Below are 20,037 nucleotides of genomic sequence, written 5' to 3' on the forward strand. Positions count from 1 at the left end.
AGGCTCAGTGTCTTAGCTTAAGAAATCATTATATGGATTCAAACAATTTCCTGGAGCATAGTTCGGCCGATTAGCATTGTAGTACTTGAGTTTTGCCTCCAATGGTGTGCACTAGATCACTCTGTATTTTATCGTCATACCCCATCCGGAAGGATTTTACTTATTGTGTATGTGGATGACATTGTGATCACTGGTGACGATGATCAAGGCATCCAAGACTTAAAGCTTTTCTTATAGAGTAAGTTTCAAACCAAGGACTTGGGACCGTTAAAGTACTTCTTGGTATAAAAGTATCAATATCTCATATGGGAACCATCTTGTCACAGAAGAAGTATGTTCTTACTCTTTTGGATAGGCTGGGATGTTGGGATCCAAACCTATTGATACACCCATGGATCCCAATAGTAAGTTAGTGCCAAATACGAGTGATTTGTTACCTAACCCAAGACGATACTGAAGACTTTTTGGAAAGTTGAATTGTTTCGTAGTCACTCAACTAGATTTATCTTTTGCAACAAGTGTTGTGAGCCAATCTCTTGATTCCTTGAGAAAAAATCACTAGGATGCAGTAATTCGCATTTTAAGATTTCTCAAAGGTGCACCAAGGAGAGGCCTTTTATATTAGGATCGGGATTAAACTCATATTTAGGGTTATTATATAAATGCAGATTAGGTCAGGTCGCCTTCAAATTGAAAATCCACAACTGAGATATTGTATCGTTTTTGGTGGTAATTTTGTTTCTTGGGAGTGTAAGAAACAAACTGTGGTGGCCAGATCAAGTGTTGAGTTAGAGTATAGGATTATGGCTCACATTGCATGTAAACTTGTTTGGTTGAAGAACATGTGGGAAGAACCGGATTTTCCACATTCTTAGCCTACGCAGTTGATGTGTGATAATTGAGTTGTTACTCATATTGCCTCCAACCTGGTCTTCCATGAACGAACAAAGCACATTGAAATTGATTGCCACTTTGTTTAGGAGAAACTCGTAAAAAAGCTCATTACAACCACTCATGTGAAGTCTGATTTTCAGCTTGCTGATTTGTTCACTAAAGCCTTGGGAGGTGCTTGCGTGAAATTCATTCATAACAAACTAGAAGCATATGATATATATGCTCCATCTTGAGGGGGAGTGTGTAGAAATCCCGAGGATTATTAGAAATATTGAGAATAATGGGTCAATGATACTAAAAATTGGATAGGGATTTCTAGCCTAATACTTGGGCAGATTTTCATGCTCCTATTTTAGGCAATTCTTTTCTTGTTGATATACAGTTTGTATTATTTATAGAGAGTTGTGATTGTACAAAATTAATTCAAGAAATACAGAAATCATTCATTCTGATTTCATGGTATCAAAGCTAGGAGATTAAACCTAGCTATCAATGGTGGAAACCGCTGGCCAAAGTAGAGGTTCGATGACCTCTGAATCTCACAAGGGTGAGAACAAAGCTATCTCCACCATGGGCTCAACAAGACTCAACAACTCGTCCTTCCAGCTCACAATGGAGAAGATGAATGGCAAGAATTTCTGAGAATGGGCACAATCGATCAAACTTGTGATCGATGGCAAGGGAAAGTTGGGATTTCTTACCGGCGAGACATAGAGACCTACCTCGACCGAAGCTGCCGCCCTTTGGAAATGGAAATCAAAGAACTCCATGGTCACAACGTGGTTGGTGAACTCCATGAAGCCGTCGATTGGGAGGACTTATCTCTTCCTGCCGTCGGCGAAGAAAGTCTGGGATGCCATCTGTGAGACCTACTCCGACGCCGAGAACTCCTCCCAAATCTTCGAGCTTAAGACGCGACTATGGCAAATGAAGTAGGGAGAAAGGGATGTTACGGATTACTGTATGGAGATGATTGCTTTTTGGTAGGAACTCGATTTGAGTTTCGAAGAAGAGTGGGAATGCTCGGGAGATAGTGTCTGATATAAAAAACACTTCGAAAATGAACGGGTGTTTGAGTTTCTTGCTGGTTTAAATCCGCCCTTAATGATGTCCGTGGAAGAATTCTGGGTCTTCGTTCTTTACCATCAACACGCGAAGTTTTCTCAGAAGTGAGACGAGAAGAAAGTAGGCGTAAGGTGATGCTGAAGGAGACAGTCTCTACTGACCATGCTGGACCAGAAGTGTTTGCCTTGGTGTCTCGAGGGACTCTTCCAGGATCTAGTTCAAGACAATAGAAGGGACGCCCCTAGTGTGAACACTGTCGAAAAACTGGCCACACTAAGGAGATATGTTGGTAGATACACGAAACTAGCTGACTGGAAACCACAACAAGGCAACAAAAATTGGGGCTACCAAGCCACGGTTGATAATCAAGCCAAGAGACCTCAAGGGGAGAAAAGCAGTAATAGTTCCAATTCAAGCAGTGCATTTAATTCTAAGTAGTTGGAACAACTCTACATGATGTTCTTTACTTTTCAGACTTCGGGTCAGTCTTCCACAAATATTTCTTCGGGTTCTTTAGCCCAAAGAGGTAATTTTTTGCAAGCCTTGAGTATAACCTTTAGATCCAAAACTCCTTGGATTATTGATTCTGGTGCCTCTGACCACATGACCGATGCCTATCATCTTTTCTCATCATATTCACTCTGTGCTGGAAATTTGATAGTTAAAATTGCAGATGGACCACTCTCGTTTGTCACAGGCAAAGGGAATATCCGACTCTTTGACTCCATCACATTGGAGTCCGTTCTTCATGTTCCTAATTTATCCTGCAACTTACTATCCATTATCCAGTTAACTAAGAATTCCAATTGTTCTGCTAAATTTCTTCCCTCTCATTGTGTTTTTCAGAACCTATCATTAGGGAAGACGATTGGCAGTGCTAAGGAGTGTAAGGGACTCTACTACTTTGAGGAGGCTAATGTGAGTGAACAACGTCAAATTGCTATCTATGATTCAGCATCTGTTCCTAAGGATAGTGATATTTTGTTATGGAATTTTAGAATAGGTCATCCCAATTTCCAATATTTGAGACAGTTATTTCCTTCCATTTGTTCGAATAAAACATCATTTGATTTTCAATGTGAGATTTGTGAAATTGAAAAACACCACTGTACTTCTTTCCCAAAGCCCAAATACAAACCAACTTCACCGTTTACTATGATTCACAGTGATGTATGGGCCCCGTCTAGCACTCTCAATTGTACCCACCCAAAATGGTTTGTTACTTTTATTGACGACCACACTTGTATTTGTTGGGTATACTTGTCGAAAGACAAAACTGAAGTGCGTTCTATGTTTATCAATTTTCATTCCCTGTTTCAAACACAATTTCACATGAAAATTCAAATTATGCGTACAGATAATAGTACATAATATTTTAATTGTATTCTTAGAAATTATCTCCAAGAACATGGAATAATTCATCAAAGTTGTTGAGTTGACACCCCCCAACAAAATGGGGTTGCCGAAAGGAAAAATAGACATATCCTTGAAGTAGCTCGTGCATTGTTGTTTACTACTAATATGCCAAAAATGTTTTGGGGTGATGCCATTCTCACAGCTATATATCTCATTAATAGAATGCTTACTCAAGTTCTCTCTTTTGCCTCACATCTTCAAAAATTCCGGGCATTTTTTCAAAACTCTCATCTCAGCTCAAATCTCTCTCTCAAAGTGTTTGGTTGTACTACTTTTGTCCATATACATCATCGACATAAACTCGATCCATGCGCTTAAGTGTGTCTTTTTTGGCTATTCTCCTCTCAAAAAGGGTACAAATGTTATGATCATGCAACAAAAAGGGTATTTGTTAGTCTTGATGTTATTCCCTTTGAAACTACTCCTTACTTCCAAAAGCCCTCGCTTCAGGGGGAGACTTTGAGTAGTAAAGAAGCTCAAGTTTTGGACTTCAATACATTTATTATTGAACTTGAGCATGTCCCAAACATTGAACCTGTCCTAAACACTGAGCTTGTCTTGAAAAGTGCTTCTAATCTTCCAAATATAGAAGAAAACTTGAATTCAGGGGGAGATGCAGGAAAACAATGTCATACCAAAAGCCCTCGCTTCAGGGGGAGACTTTGAGTAGTAAAGAAGCTCAAGTTTTGGACTTCAATACATTTATTATTGAACCTGAGCATGTCCCAAACGTTGAACCTGTCCCAAACACTGAGCTTGTCTTGAAAAGTGCTTCTAATCTGCCAAATATAGAAGAAAACTTGAATTCAGGGGGAGATGCAGGAAAACAATGTAATAAGGAGATAATTGTCTACTTAAGAAAGCCAAAATTAAAGGACACAGAGAATCTCATACATGAGGCACCAAAAGAGTCGGATCTAGTGATAGATCCAAGCAACCATGAGTCTTCATCCACTCTTGATCAGGTAATGTCTTCAAGTAATCTTGAGTCCTCCTTTGATAAACCTGCACAGGTTGATCACAATTTACTCATTGCTCTCAGAAAACAAACTTAGTCATGTACTCTCCATCTCATTTCCAAATTCATGTCTTACAATACTTTGTCTACAGGGTGTCGTGCTTTTACCTCTAATCTTGACAGGATAAAAATTCCAAAGAATATTCAGGAAACCCTTGAGATCCCTGAATGGAGAGAGGCAGTTATAGAGGAATACAGGCTTTGGAAAAAAATGGAACGTGGGATGTGATGAATTTACCGAGAGGAAAGAAACCAGTGGGCTGCAAATGGGTGTTTATTGTGAAATACAAAGTTGATGGGAAAGTGGAACGGTACAAAGCCCGCCTTGTTGCAAAAGGGTTTACTCAAACCTATGGCATTGACTACATAGAGACTTTTGCACTCGTGGCAAAACCGAGTACTGTCGGAGTTCTCCTAGCCTTGGCAGCCAACCTGAATTGGCCACTCCAGCAACTCGACATCAAGAATGCTTTTTTGAATGGCGAACTAGAAGAAGAAGTCTTCATGACGATACCACTAGACTTTTGTAAAAGGGGTGAAAAGAACAGAGTATGCAAGCTCAAAAGTCCCTGTATGGACTCAAACAGTCTCCAAGAGCTTGGTTCGATAGATTTACAAAGGTGATTAGGAGCCAAGGATATTGGTAAGGACAATCAAACCATACTATGTTCTTCCGGAAGCCTAAAGATGGGAAGAATACAATTCTGATTGTATATGTCGATGACATCATCCTAACTGGAGACAACATAGCAGAGATGGACAAGTTGAAAAAAGTCTTGGCCACTGAGTTTGAGGTAAAAGATTTGGGACAAATGCGGTATTTTTTGGGGATGGAAGTTGCTAGATCAAAGAAGGGACTCCGTGTTTCTTAGAGGAAGTATGTCCTAAACCTCCTAACTGAAACTGGCATGCTTGGGTGCAAACCAAGCGATACCCCCATTGAAGCAAGAAAAAGAATAGAAGACGTCGGAAAACTTGTTGAACGAGAAAGGTATCAGAGATTAGTTGGCAAACTAATTTACTTATCACACACTAGACCTGTTATCGCATTTGCAGTAAGTGTGGTGAGTCAACACATGCATTCACCAAGGGAAAGTCACCTAGAAGCAATGTACAAGATTCGTAGATATCTCAAGGGATCTCCGGGCAAAGGACTTTTCTTCAAAAATGTGAAAGCAAAGAAGTAAAATCTTCATAGATGTTGATTAGGCAGGAATAGCAGAAGATAGACGGTCCACTTCCGGGTATTGCACCTTTGTATTGGGAAACTTGGTGACTTGAAGAAGCAAAAAACAGAACGTTGTGGCCAGAAGTAGTGCTAAAGCAGAGTTTAGATCAGTAGTGCAAGGGATATCTGAAGGACTAAGGTTATGGAAACTCTTGGTGGAGTTTCATGTCGCAGTAAAGTTCCCTATCAAACTCTACTCTGATAACAAGGTAGCCATTAACATCTCTCTCAATCCAGTCTAGCACGACAGGACCAAACATGTAGAAGTGGACAGACACTTTATCAAGGAAAAAGTTGAAGGAACCATTTGCATGCCTTATGTTCCTACCAAAGAACAAACATTCGACATCTTCACCAAAGGACTACCTCAACGAAGTTTTGATGATTTCACATACAAGTTGGATATGGTCAACATTTATGATCCAACTTGAGGGGGAGTGTAGAAATCCTGAGAATAATGGGTCAATGATACTAGAGATTGTATTGGGATTTCTAGCCTAATACTTGGGCAGATTTCATGCTCCTATTTTAGGCAATTCTTTCCTTGTTGATATACGGTTTGTATTATTTATAGAGAGTTGTGATTGTATAGAATTAATTCAAGAATACTGAAATCATTTATTCTAATTTCAGAGTGTTAATGGTTATTTGGTCATTTAGCATTATTAGTATGTCTTATGTTTATGTCATTAAGTTAGTAAGGGTATTAGGGTCATTGTCATTGTACTAGACATATATTATAAATAGAGGGAGAGCCCTATCATTTAAGCTGGGTCTTCCATTTTACCCAATTATTCGAAACTTAGAAAAATATCATAGCTTCCTAACCTAATATTTCAAGCATGCATTACTTTAATTTGTTATGGTGTACCCTACCCAAAAGTCCTATAATGAAGAGACTCTGGTGTATCCTATTTTAGATGTCCTTCCATGAACAATGAACATGATTAGGTCAAGGCTTAGTTGAGTTGTTGGGTGTCAATGTTTACATTTCCATTTTCCAAATATCTTATTTGGATGGCTTGCTTTTAGGTTGAGCTATTCAAGTTGTTTATAGAAATATAGAAGACATCTATAAACTCTAGTGTTTAAATTGCATTGCCTTTTTCCCCCTTTTTATATTGGGTGGTGACTGTTTGATTGATGTGCATTGTTTGCCAACTCCCTGATAGCATGTGCTTTGTTCGGGGTGGGGCAAAGTTTTTGAATAGTGTCAACTCTGGTTTTCTTAGGAGGCTTGCTTAGATTTTAGAATTGGACAAAAAGTACTTGAGTTTGGAAAGATTGAACTAGTTGTCTTAGCCATGAATACTGAAGTTGCTAATCCATGAATTTAATTCCCATTTATGTTTTAGTAGTTGTTGTCCTAATTTTTTGTGGAATCATGAATCCTACTATAGATTTTTCATCATCTTGGCATGGCTTGGGATTTACGTTGGGTGGCACCCCCCTGTGAAAATTTGAAGTCCTTTCTGGAGACCCAAAAAGTTATTACTGAGCCCATCATCCCTACCATAGACCAGGTATCAAAACTTCCAGTCTCTCTTTTTTGCAGTTGAATTTTCATTTTATTTTTTGCAAGTCTTCTTGCCTTTTAATTGTTTGTGATATCTGTGATTCTTTGTGTCATTGCATCTGCATATGTTAGTTCAATGAATTGATATGATGGCATTCACTCACTATAGCAAAATTCTCTGCAGGAAAATGTGATGTGGTTTAATGTGTTCAAATTTTTCTTTATGTATTCAGAAAGAGGACAGCTGGAGCCATTTGGGACAGTTGGACAAAGTCCAGATTACAAAACACACACACACACACACACACAAAGCAAACAAACAAACAAACTGAAAACAAAACAAAAAAACTAAAGCAAAAAAAAGAAAAAAAAAAAAAAAAAAAAAAAAAAAGCCAAACAAATCTATAGCCACCTCATTCATTTTTTTATATATGCAGGGTATGCAGTACATGAACCTTAGAACCACTGGTGTCCTCAATATCATGTAACACCCATATATTTGTGTGCACTTTGCGTCCATCTTCATGTGTACAAGTATATTTTACAGTACATGAAGTTTAGACTGGCCATGGTACGTAAAGCCCATAAAATTTGCCATCCAGCCAGACCATAGATCTTAATTGTGCCCAACTTTTTGCATATATAAAAGAAAGTGATTTCCTAAAGATTTAGTGAATATATCTCCCATAACCACAAGATAATACTTGTAGTTATATGTTTTTTCATCACAGTTTTTCTCGCCAAATGGTGATCTACTTTGATTTATTTTCTCCTTTCATGAAGTAGTGGGTTGCTTGCAATTTACATAGTAGATTGATTACCATAAAATATCTGCTTTGGCTTATTGTTAGTAACCCTTTTCCCTTGCAGAAGAGCTTCACCCACATCATCTCACCAGCTGTATGTTGCATGCCTATATGCTCAGCTTTTGCATTCAATATGGCTCCAACATTCCTCTCTCTCTTCCATGTTGTGAGCTTACGAAACATAAATGTCTAGTAGCCTGATATTGAAATTCTATTCAAAATAATTATTAGTTCACTCAGCATCTGAATATCCAACAGTATCAATAATTAGCCAGCAATGCAGTGTGCAAACGAGATCTATTTTAATTTCCTAATTTCCATTGTATTTCGTTTGTTTTTATTTAGGGTGCTTTTATTAGATTCATATGTTCCATATTATTGAATATTATAACTTATGAAGCAAGATTTTTAGGGTATTCCTATTTGAGGAACTTGTTTCTTTAGTTTATTTAGGTTTTTATCAATTATTTTTCTTATTCTCCAAGTGTTGTAAGCCTATAAAAAGGCCTCCTTTGTATTGGTTTTAGGAGATTGGAATTAATAATTAAAGTTGTTGAACTTTGGTGATGACTTTTTTTATGGGTCTCTTCCAACTATCTTAATATTCATCTCATTCCCTCGTGTGATTGTTTATGATTACGTATAAAGGGACTAACAACTTCACTTTTCAAAGTAGTTTTTGGACTCATCACATTTAAGTACATCAATTTCCCCATCAATGTGCCATATCTTCTGGCATTTTTGACCAAATAGTCATAACCCAACTCCAAAACACCACATCAAGATCTGGGGCAGCTAAAACTCTGGTTCTCCTTTTCTTCCTATTCATTTTGTTTGTTAGAGGGATTCCTACTTTTTGACCAACTTTGACCATTCCATGTGATTCGGAATGGCCCAAAATGGTTACGAGTAATTAGGGAAAGTTTTGGGCTTTTTTGCAAGAAAATTGAGAAAAAACCCCATCTCTTACCCCCCCCTTCTTTTGGTTTTTGGATTTAGGGCTGGAATAGAATCAAAGAGAAAGAATGGAATCACATTCCTATGTTTGGTTTGAAGAATTAAGGGTGGAATCATATTCTGCCCGGAATGCTAAATCCATCATGTGGGGGAATTGTGATTCCTTCCCAAATTGACTGGAATCATTTCCTATTCCATGGAATCAAGCCCATTTCCCATAATACCCTCCAATCTACAATTCTTCTTCTTCTTCTTCTTCATCACTCACCACTGTACTAAACCGTCCTCACCATGAGCTGCTGCTGCTGCTGCTGCCGCTGCCACTGCTGCTGCCATGAGCTGCCGCTGCTGCTGATTCTGCCACCGGTGCTGCTGCCAACTGCTGCCACTGATGCTGTGAGCTACTGCCATCACCACCGTGAGTCGTTGCCGCTGTAGTGAACCCTCACTGTGAACCCTCGTGGCCAATACGATCCCTCATCTTGAGCCCTTAACCCCACGCATTTCCTTACCCATTCATTCCCAATAGCTCCACCATTGTTGACATCATAGCAACTCCGGTGAGAGACACTGCAGCAGATCCAGGAGGGATAAGCCACTGTCACCAGCATCTTCTATTTTTGGATTAGAAGGGTATTCTTTATTAGAAGGGTATTTTTGGAAATTTATTATCTTTTATTCCTTTCCTGCCACCATTCCAAATAAGTATCCAAACATAGTAATTACATTTCAAATGCAATTCCATTACCTACTCGATTCTATTCCTACTCCAATTCCTTTCCTACATTGTTTTCATTGCACAAACCAAATTGGGGGGTTTTCTTCCTTTTTCTACAATTTTCTACCCTTTCTAGAATTTTCTAGAATTTTTGAGTATTTTTCCTCGGACTCATTAGTGAATTCCTTCATTTTAATGAATTTGAAGATTTTTAAATAAATAAATAAAGGTGCATGTGGTTGACCGCCCCTAGAGAGGTGGTTGATTGGCCCTGGCAGAAAGGTCACCTAGTCGACAGGTCTTGTGTGTGTAAACACGCTCAAAAGTGGTTGTCTTCAACCTCCAGACCGGTTGACTAGCGCCCCAAGCTTGGTTGACCAAAATGGTTCAAACCTTAAAGAAAACATTTTTTTTTTGTGCATTTTTTGACACTTCCTTCTGCCTTCCAACTACCAACACCTGCCCCACGTTTACCTAACCTCCAAAATTGCTTATTCTCCTCCATTTTAAATTTTAAATTTTAAATTTTTTTCCCACCATCTTCTCTCTCTCTCTCTCTCTCTCTCTCTCTCATATTCTACACATTCTTTCCCTCATTGATCTACACTAACTCAATATTCATGGGTCAGTCTCTCTTCTCATTTTAGTGGTTGCATAGCATGTGTGTTTGATGCATGATTCTTTATAGGTTTGTGTGTTAAAAGTATGTGTAAGCATAAATGTTTGTACTGTATGTGTCTTCATGTATGTAAGTTCTTCTTTAAAATGAAACTTAATCTTTTAAGATTTCCCAAATGGTTTCCCCAAATTGGCTTAAAAGATTATTTTCAAAATGAAAAGAGAATATTTCTAAAAAATCAGAAAAATGTTTTTTTTTTTATATAAAACTTAATCATTTAAAATAAAACTTGGTCCTCTGGAGCTTTCCTTTGATCACTTTGTTGATGGAGTATGATTTTATGGTGCTTGTGATCTTGAACTTTCATTTCTTTGATCCTTTTGAACTTTGTCATACAAGGTTTCCTGAAATATCATCACTTAAACAACAACTTGTTAAATTAACCTATTATGTTATCATCAAAACAAGGTTCGAAAGCCATGTAAGGCCAACAATCTCCCCCTTTTTGATGATGACAAATAAGGAGCAAAGATGAGAGAACCTTGATAAGGCTCCCCCTTACAATAAGCATGCCTTTTAACAATTATAAAAAATGATGATTTCAAATATAAGTAAGTTCAAAACTCAATAAGTCACGATCAAGTATGTTATGTTATAATGCATTATAGCTCAGGTCAACATATATGCTTATGGTCTCATTCTTTATTATGTTCTCATTTTTCTCATTATGCTTAGTTTTGCTTTTACTCCCCCATGCTATATCTCATGCCAAGATTTATGTGTTTTACATATTTGCCACGCTCTCATGGTTGCTTTCTAAGATATTCTCTTCTCATGTTTGCTCTCTAAAATATTTCTAAGATACTCTCTTCTCATGTTTGCTCTCTAAAATATCTCTTCCCCTTTGACATCAATCAAAAAGAAATGAGAAACATATTCACAAAGAGTCTTATGATAGCACATAAAAAGCATAGTCATATAGTCATTAAAAAATTACACAAAGTCATAAGCAAGAGAGTTGCAAGCCAAAGTAAAACAAAAACAAACAAATCAACATAAGACAAAGTCGATACATAGGTAGTGCTCGATACAACACAAAGTGACAAATAGATCAATTATCATCAGCAGCATCATCATCATCATCTGCTTCAGCTTCCTTTTCATCACCCTCCTCACTTCCTTCCTCAGATTCTTCATTAGATGAAGCATCACTCCAAGGGGCAGAACTGGTATCCATAGGATTAACACTACGAGAGGAGCTAGCCCTATACTGCTTTATGTGAGTTAGGCGTTGGTCAAGTGAAGAGCAGGTAGTGTGGAGTGAGGATATGTTCTCCTGAAGTGATTGGAGGCCTAAACGTATATTGCTGCTGAAAGAAGTGAATTCATGATTGAAGGGGATAGATCAAGCAGGAGTGTTAGCTGGAGGCCCTTGGTCCTGTTCTGGAGGAGGAGGAGGTACAACTGCTGGCCTTTGAGGTCGTCCTCCTTTCAAAAACCAACCCTGATCATGCTTTTCATATCCTATTTGCTTGAGGGTTGTGGAAGTGAAAAGGTCATACCTAGTACGCTTGATGAACAATTTAGTAGGGGTAGTAACGTTGAGTTGAGCAAAGATAAGGTTTAGAACACCACCATACGGGAGAGTAACTCGAGTAGCTTCCAATTTAGCCCACATTCATTTCAAAATTAGGCTAGAGAGATCAAGTTTCTTCCCTTTTAGTAGACACCATAACACAAAGCAATCTACATAGGAGAGGTGATCATATGAACCAGCCTTTGGTAGAATGTTGTTTGTGATGATTTTTTGAAGTATTTGAGCCTGAAGATTCAGCTATTTGTACATAGGAGGATGACCAAAGTAAACAGGTTCCTCTACTATAATCAGTGGCAAAAATTCTTCGGGTGTGAAACCTTGCTCTAGAATCCATGCTTGAGCGAAAGCTGGACATTCAAATTCACCCAGGGTAATATGCAAAATAGGAGCCAAGGTTTGTGGAGTTAAGACGATCTTCTTTCCTCTAACCTCAGTGGTTAGGACATTTTCTCCATGGATCATATTTGCATAAAAAATTTTTACAAATTTGGGATACAATCCTTTGGATTGATAAACTACAAAATTCGTCCAATCGATATTCCTAAACATAAGTAGGATTTTCGAAGAATCAAAGAAGGTGGTATCTATGACCTTACCAAAAATTGGTTCCGTAGAACGGAGATGAGACCGATGTCAAAGCTTCGATTGAGGAGTGACAGGCCATTGTTCGATGTTATTATCATCTCTCCCAAAAGAAGATCCTCGATTTGCTGTAGTTTTGGTGCAAGGCATCTTTGATATTTGGAGGATGAAACAAATTAGCCAAGTGAAACCCTAGAATCCGTGGGAAAAGGTGTAGGAGAGTGATTGGGAGACTTTGATCTGAGGGATTTGGAGCTAAGAATCGAGGGAAATCAAGAGTAGGAGCCTTGGGTGAGTGATGAAGGAGGGTTCAGTAGCCTGGAGTCTGAAGAGTTAGGGTTTTCGCGCTTAAAAATATATAGGACCCGTGAGTTCAGGCGCCTGAAGATTTGGCTCAGTCACCTGATGATTTATGAAATTAAATTCTCAGCAGCCAGTAGCACCTCAGTCGCCTGAGGTTTGATGGCTCAAGCGCCTAAGCCTCCAAAATACACCGCTCAATCGCCTGAGCTTCCAAGCTCAGTCGCTTGACACCCTTAATCTTTTAAATTTCTCTTTTTACTCAACATGAAATCTTCCTAAATCACCTCCCTACTAGGTAACAACCCAAGTTCTCTTCTAATTGATATAAATCTTTCTTCGGGAAGAGGTTTTGTGAAGATATCCGCCCATTGGTCATTTGTATTTATTAATTCAAGTAGTATATCTTTTTTTTGACCATGATCTCTTAGAAAATTGTGTCTTATGTCAATGTGTTTAGTTCTTGAGTGTGATATTGGATTTTTAGAGATGTTTATTGCACTTGTGTTATCACACTTAATTGGTATGGTTGAATATTCTACATTATAGTCCTTTAATTGTTGTTTCATATACAAGGTTTGTGCACAACAACTCCTAGCTGCTACATACTCAACTTCAGCGGTGGATAAGGCTACGAAGTTTTGTTTCTTAGAAAACCAAGATACTAAGGATCGTCCTAGAAAGTGACAAGTCCTACTTGTACTTTTTCTATCAATCTTATAGCCTGCATAATCGGCATCCGAATAACTAATCATTTCGAATCCGGTGTCCTTAGGATACGAAAGTCCTAATTCAATTATACGTATCAAGTACCTTAGGATTCTTTGCACAGCTATTTGATGTGATTCTTTAGGTGCTGATTGAAACCGTGCACACATGCATACACTAAACATTATATCCGGCCTACTAGCTGTTAGGTATAACAAACTTCCTATCATACCTCTATAATATTTCATATCTACTGGTTTCCCTTTTTCATCTTTATCGAGGCTTATAGAAGTACTCATGGGGGTACTTATTGGCTTACTACTTTCCATGTCGAATTTCTTAAGCATATCTTTTGTATATTTGGATTGATTTATAAAAGTTCCATTCTTTGCTTGTTTAATTTGTAATCTTAGGAAGTAGTTCAATTCTCCCATCATGCTCATTTCAAAGTCCTCTTGCATATATTTAGCAAATTCCTTACATAGATCATCATTAGTTGTACCAAATATGATATTATCTACATAAATTTGAATTATAAGCATGTCATCCTTCTTAGTTTTGATAAACAAGGTACTATCAACCTTTCCTCTTGAAAACCCCTTTTCTAGTAAGAATCCACTAAGTCTTTCCTACCAAGCTCTAGGGGCTTGTTTCAAATCATATAAAGTCTTAGTTAACTTGTACACACAATCAGGTTTTTGAATGTCCTCAAAGCCCGATGGTTGTGCTACATATACCTCTTCATTTATAAAACCATTTAAAAAGGCACTTTTTACATCCATTTGATACAATTTGAATTCCTTATGAGATGCATAAGCTAAAAACATTCTTATTGCTTCCATTCTAGCTACGGGAGCAAATGTCTCATCATAATCTATTCCTTCTTCTTGGTTGTATCTTTGAGCTACAAGTCTAGCTTTATTTCTTACCACAATTCCATTTTCATCCTTTTTATTTCTAAATACCCACTTAGTTCCAATGATTGAATGGTTATCCAGTTTGGGAACTAATTTCCATACTTTATTTCTTCCAAATTGATTTAATTCTTCTTGCATGGCTATTATCCACGAGTCATCACTTAAAGCTTCTTTAACATTCTTTGGTTCATCTTGAGATAAGAAAGTATAATGATTACATAGATTTTTCAAAGAAGATTTATAGTTATACCTCATGATGGTTCTCCTATTATTTGATCTTTCAGATGATTTCTTACATATTTTCATTCTTTGGGTAATTCAGTATTTTCAACAGCATCATTATTTGATTTTACTTCATTTGCTTCTTCTTTTGCTTCTACTATGTCTACGTCTTTTGGTTTTTTGAGTAGTTTGAACTTCTTCGCCTTTTATTGATTTATTGAATGGATTTTCTTCATCAAATGTTACATGAATTGATTCCAAAATTGTAAGAGTTCTTTTATTGCATATTTTAAAAGCTTTGCTCTTTAATGCATGCCCTAAGAATATACCTTTATCATCTTTTGCATCAAATTTACCTAAATCATCTTTATCATTTAATACAAAGCATTTGCATCCAAAAACATAAAAGTAAGAAATGTTAGGCCTTCTACCTTTCCAAAGTTCATAGGGAGTTTTATTCAAACTTGATCTTATTGAAACTCTATTTATCACATAGCATGCGGTGTTTACCGCTTCAACCCAAAAGTATTTTGGTAGATTATGTTCATTTAGCATTGTTCTTGCCATTTCTTGAAGAATTCTATTCTTTCTTTCAACAACTCCATTTTGTTGTGGAGTTCTAGGTGCTGAAAAATTATGATTAATTCCATATTCATTGCAAAATTTTTAAACTTCTTTGTTGTTGAATTCTCTTCCTTGATCACTCCTTATATTTGAAACACTATATCCTTTTTTATTTTGAAGTTTCTTACATAAATTTATTAACATGTTACAAGCTTCATCCTTGGAGGCTAAAAATAATACCCAAGTAAACCTAGAGTAATCATCAACTTTGAAAAAGGCATATTGCTTACCTCCTATGCTTTGAGTTCTAGTAGGACCAAACAAATCTAAATGAATAAGTTCTAAAGATCTACTAGTAGAGATATGTTTCTTCTTTTTAAAACTTGTTTTAATTTGCTTTCCAAGTTCGCAAACATCACAAATTTTATCTTTTATGAATTTTGTATTTGGTAAACCTTTGACTAACTTCTTTCTAGATAAGTTTGATAATAGATCCATGCTTGCATGTCCTAGTCTTCTATGCCAAAGCCAACTGGCTTCATTCATGGCAGCTAAGCACGTTACATCTTGAGAGATTAAGTTTTCAAGGTTTATACAATATACATTATTTACTCTATATGTTGTGAATAGAATTTCATGTTTTCTTGGATTTTGAACTATGCACTTATCTTGCTTAAAGATTATGTCAAACCCTTTGTCACTAAGTTAACTTATGCTTTAATCCATCAACTAACAAAACATCATCAATTGTAAGGGAGGGTTCTTTACCTATTTTACCAATCCCAACGATTTTACCTTTAGCGTTGTCACCGAAGGTCACATACCCTCCATCCTTTTGTACTAGGGTGGTGAACTTTGTTCTATCCCCGGTCATATGTCTTGAACACCCGCTGTCCAAGTACCATTTTTCCTTGGATGGAGTGGTCCTAAAGCATACCTACAAGGAAGGATTTACGGTGTTATTTTTGGAACCCAAACCTTCTTAATTCTTTTTAAGTCATATCTATTTTTAGTGCTCACTTTCCATTTACTTTTGATTTTGACATACTTCTTTTTAAGTGGACAATTAAACTTTATGTGTCCCTTATTCCTACACAAGTAGCAAGTAGTGTTTTCATGTATATTGTAGATGATGTACTAGCATAGTATTTTGCTTCTTTTACAAAATATCCCATAAATAAGTTTTTCTCCTTTTTGTTTTCAATTCCATTGTAACCAATTCCTTCTTTGTTACTAATCATTTTTTGTTGTCCAATCATCTTTTCAAAATTCTCTTTTCCTCTGGTAAAATTATAAATGATCTTATCTTTATCATCAATTTTACTTTTAAGTTCACTTATTTCTAAATCTTACTTTCACCATTTACTTGTAGTTTTACCAACTCTTGAGACATGTTGTTAATTTTCTTCATTAGATCATCAATATGAGATTCTTTTCTTTTTCAGCTGTTTAGAACTTTCTAGTTGATTCTTAAGATTTTCATTTTGTTCTTTCAAGGCTATGTTCCTTTTAGACACTTTAATGAACCTATTGTATAAGGTGAATAATTCAGCTTGGATTTCCTTGTATGAAGGCATACTATCACATGAATCATTACAAGACTCTTCGCTAGATTCTTCCGATGAACTATAGTAAGAGTTTACCTCAGCATTGTGCGCCATAAAGCACACATTGGCTACATCTTGTTCACTTGATTCATTCTCCGATTCGTTTGAGCTTGTACCGTCCCATGTAGCTTTCATTGCCTTCTTTTTCTTCTTCTTATCTTTCTTCAGTTGTGGACAAACAGGTTGAACGTGTCCGACCTTCTTGCAGTTATAACATGTTTGTGGTTCATTCTTAGTATCCTTTGTGTTCGTCTCTCCTTTGTTAGTTTTTTATCCTTAAACTTCCGAGGGAATTTCCTATTCTTTCTGAAAAATTTTCCAAATCTTTTAGTGATAAAGGCTAGTTCTTCATCATCTAATTCGTTGTCTTCATCTTCATCACTAGAACTTTCTTTGTCAGCCTTAAGGGCTATTGATTTCTTATTTTTATTATTGTTCTTTGAATTTCTTTCCTTCATCGCCATCTCATATGTAAGAAGGGATCCGATTAACTCATCAAGGGAGGTATTTTTCAAGTTTCTTCCTTCCGTGATTGCTGTGGCCTTAGGTTCCCATATTGGAGGAAGTCCAAGGATTTTTCGAATCATTTCATATGTTGAATAATTTTTCCCTAAGCATTTAAGGAATATATTATGTGTGTAAACCTAGTATACATGCTAGTGATAGTTTCATCAGGATTCATCTTAAAGGAGCTTCATACTCGCTAGTGAGCATGTCGATTCTATATCTCTAGCATCTACCGTCCTTTATAGGTTACCTCTAGTTTATCCCATATTTCATTAGCTGACTTACATGTCATGACGTTATTGAATTCATTAACGTCTAAAGCACAATGTAGTGCATTCATGGCACTTGAGTTTACTTGCATCATTTTATGGTCATTATCGGTCAATGTTTCGTTCTTCTTTAGGTACTTCTTTACCATCTACTAATTTGGTAAGAATGTAGTCACCATGTGTGACAACTTTCCATGTTTTCCAATCCATAGTTTGAATATATATTTTTATTCTTTGTTTCCAAAAAAGTGTCATTTAAACCACAGAAAATAGGCGGTCTAGTTGAGGATTGACCTTTAGCAAAAGGGGATACACCTAGGTGTGCCATTAGAACCTTTATATAGCTTCTAATTAAGATTTGCTATAACCTAACTCTGATACCAATTGAAAATTAAGATGTAGTCCCAAGAGAGGGGGGTGAATTGGGTTTATAAAATTCTCTCAAGTCTTTTTACAAATTCACAGCCTTTTGTATACTTGGCAAACACACAAGAATGTTTTGATTTTAAATGCTCAATTAAAACCAACCACAATCCACACTCAATATCAACACAAGTCAAATACCTTTAATAATTACAATCAACCAATCATTCAAACACACAATATTTAACCAATTGTAAGAGCTGCAGCACTTCCTTGATTCAGCGTTTGCAAAAACTCAGCTTAGAGTTTTAAATAAAGCCCTATATGAATGAATATTGGTTGCACTTCTTTTAACCAAGATTTATACAAACGATTAATCAATGTACTCCCTTTAAGGGTTCTGCAAAAGATTAATCAACGTACTTTCTTAAATTAAAAGTCTTTCTCAATCTCAATTTTCAGCTACCTGCACTTAGAAACACAATTTATATATGCTAAAAATTTAAAGAGTAAAGGTTAAGAGTGAGATCGAGTTTTTTATGAGGTTCGACTTATACCCAACCTACGTTCTCGCCTTAGGCAAGACCACCTAAGGATTCCACTAGAACGTTCCTTTGCGGGCAGAACAAACCGTTACAATCCTTCCTTTAGGGTGGAGCTCCCTCTCCAAGCAATACCCCACGCTCGGTACAACAATCCAATAACCTGAACCGTCAAAGAAACAAGGAAATGAGAAAGATTTCTTTTGTACAAGAGATGCTTGTAGATAAAGCTGGTTAGTACAAATATAATTCAGCTAATATACTTCAAAACAAATATCAAAGAAAAACTGAATTGAAGCTCAAGAATGTATCACCGGAATTCTTCTCTTGTTATGAATCAGTAACTCAAGAGGTTTGAGCTTAGAGAAGATTGATTAGAGACTCAATATATCTCAGCAATTCTCGGTATGATTGTGTAAGCAAGAGAGCTTTGAGAGAGAAAGAGCAATATGGCTTGAAAGCAGATTTTCAATTCTTGGATCTAATTTGATTTGAGAAATCATGTATTTATAGGCTCAAAAAGTGTTTAATTCGTGTTGCCCAAGTTACTTGGAGTGTTTCCCAAGTTTATATGAAGTTTGGGGCACTAAGCAATATAAATTTGAATTTTAAAAATTTTAAAAATTATAGTCATTAACAAGGATCAGACACCTGAGGCTTCGGGGACAGTCGCTTGAGCCTTTTGAACACAGTGTAAATTTTCTGTTTAAAACAGGGTCAGGTGCCTGAGGTTTCAGGATTCAGTCGCCTGGACCTATGTTGCCTGTTCAGAATTTGTTCAAAAAAATCTTTAGGCACCTGAGGTCAAAAGTTCAGTCGCCTGAACAGTTATAAAATCTGTTTTTTTTTTTTCAGTTTAGTTTCAAAACTCTTAGCCATCTTGCTTTGTTACTTTAAGAAGCTTTTTCTAAGGTTTTCAAAATAAGGTCTCTAAGTCCATATCAACCCCTAATGAGCTTCAAAGCATTTCAAAATGATATTTATAATGAAGTACTTACATAAGTCATCCTAAAGACTTAAACACTCTAAGCTTGAAGTCTTCATATATGTTTTTGCTTTGAATCCTCTTAGACTTGAGCTTGAGTCTTCTTTAAGCTTCTACATGTTTTGAACGTCTTGGTCCTCTTGAGCTTTCTTTTGATCACTTTGTTGATGGAGTATGGCTTTATGGTCCTTGTGATCTTGAACTTTCATTTCTTTGATCCTTTTGAACTTTGTCATAAAAGGTTTCCTGAAATATCATCACTTAAACAACAATTTGTTAAATTAACCTATATTTGTTATCATCAAAACAAGGTTCGAAAGCCATGTAAGGCCAACATTAAATATGATTTCAATTAAAATTTCAAGGCTTCAAAGGTATGGAAAATTTCAAGATTAACATTATTTTTTATTTTGATTTTTAAAAAATGATAGAAATTCATAGAGGGATGTAGTTTTTCTTTTTATGGAACTTCATAAATTGTTGATAGACATAATAATTCAAGATTTAGAACTAAAATATTATGGGCAAAAGGCACTCACCTCCCCTAAGGTTTGGAAAAAAGATAGAGACCTCCATTGAGATTTCAAAAATGCCACAAACCTCCCCTAAGGTTTCAAAAATGCCACAGACCTACCTT

The 20,037-nt window shown here is 36.5% G+C and overlaps 1 protein-coding gene across 1 annotated transcript in view; it reads left to right on the plus strand.

Moving 5' to 3' along the window:
- Positions 1–20,037, plus strand: part of LOC131146626 (serine/threonine-protein kinase ATM) — a 188,686-nt gene that overhangs the window by 147,895 nt on the left and 20,754 nt on the right. The window contains exon 54 of the mRNA XM_058096335.1: positions 7,022–7,144. Within this exon, the coding sequence (XP_057952318.1) occupies positions 7,022–7,144 (123 nt within the window). The remainder of the gene's footprint in view (positions 1–7,021; positions 7,145–20,037) is intronic.

Source organism: Malania oleifera, chromosome 13 (assembly GCF_029873635.1).
Source record: "Malania oleifera isolate guangnan ecotype guangnan chromosome 13, ASM2987363v1, whole genome shotgun sequence".
NCBI classification, from domain to species: Eukaryota; Viridiplantae; Streptophyta; class Magnoliopsida; order Santalales; family Ximeniaceae; genus Malania; species Malania oleifera.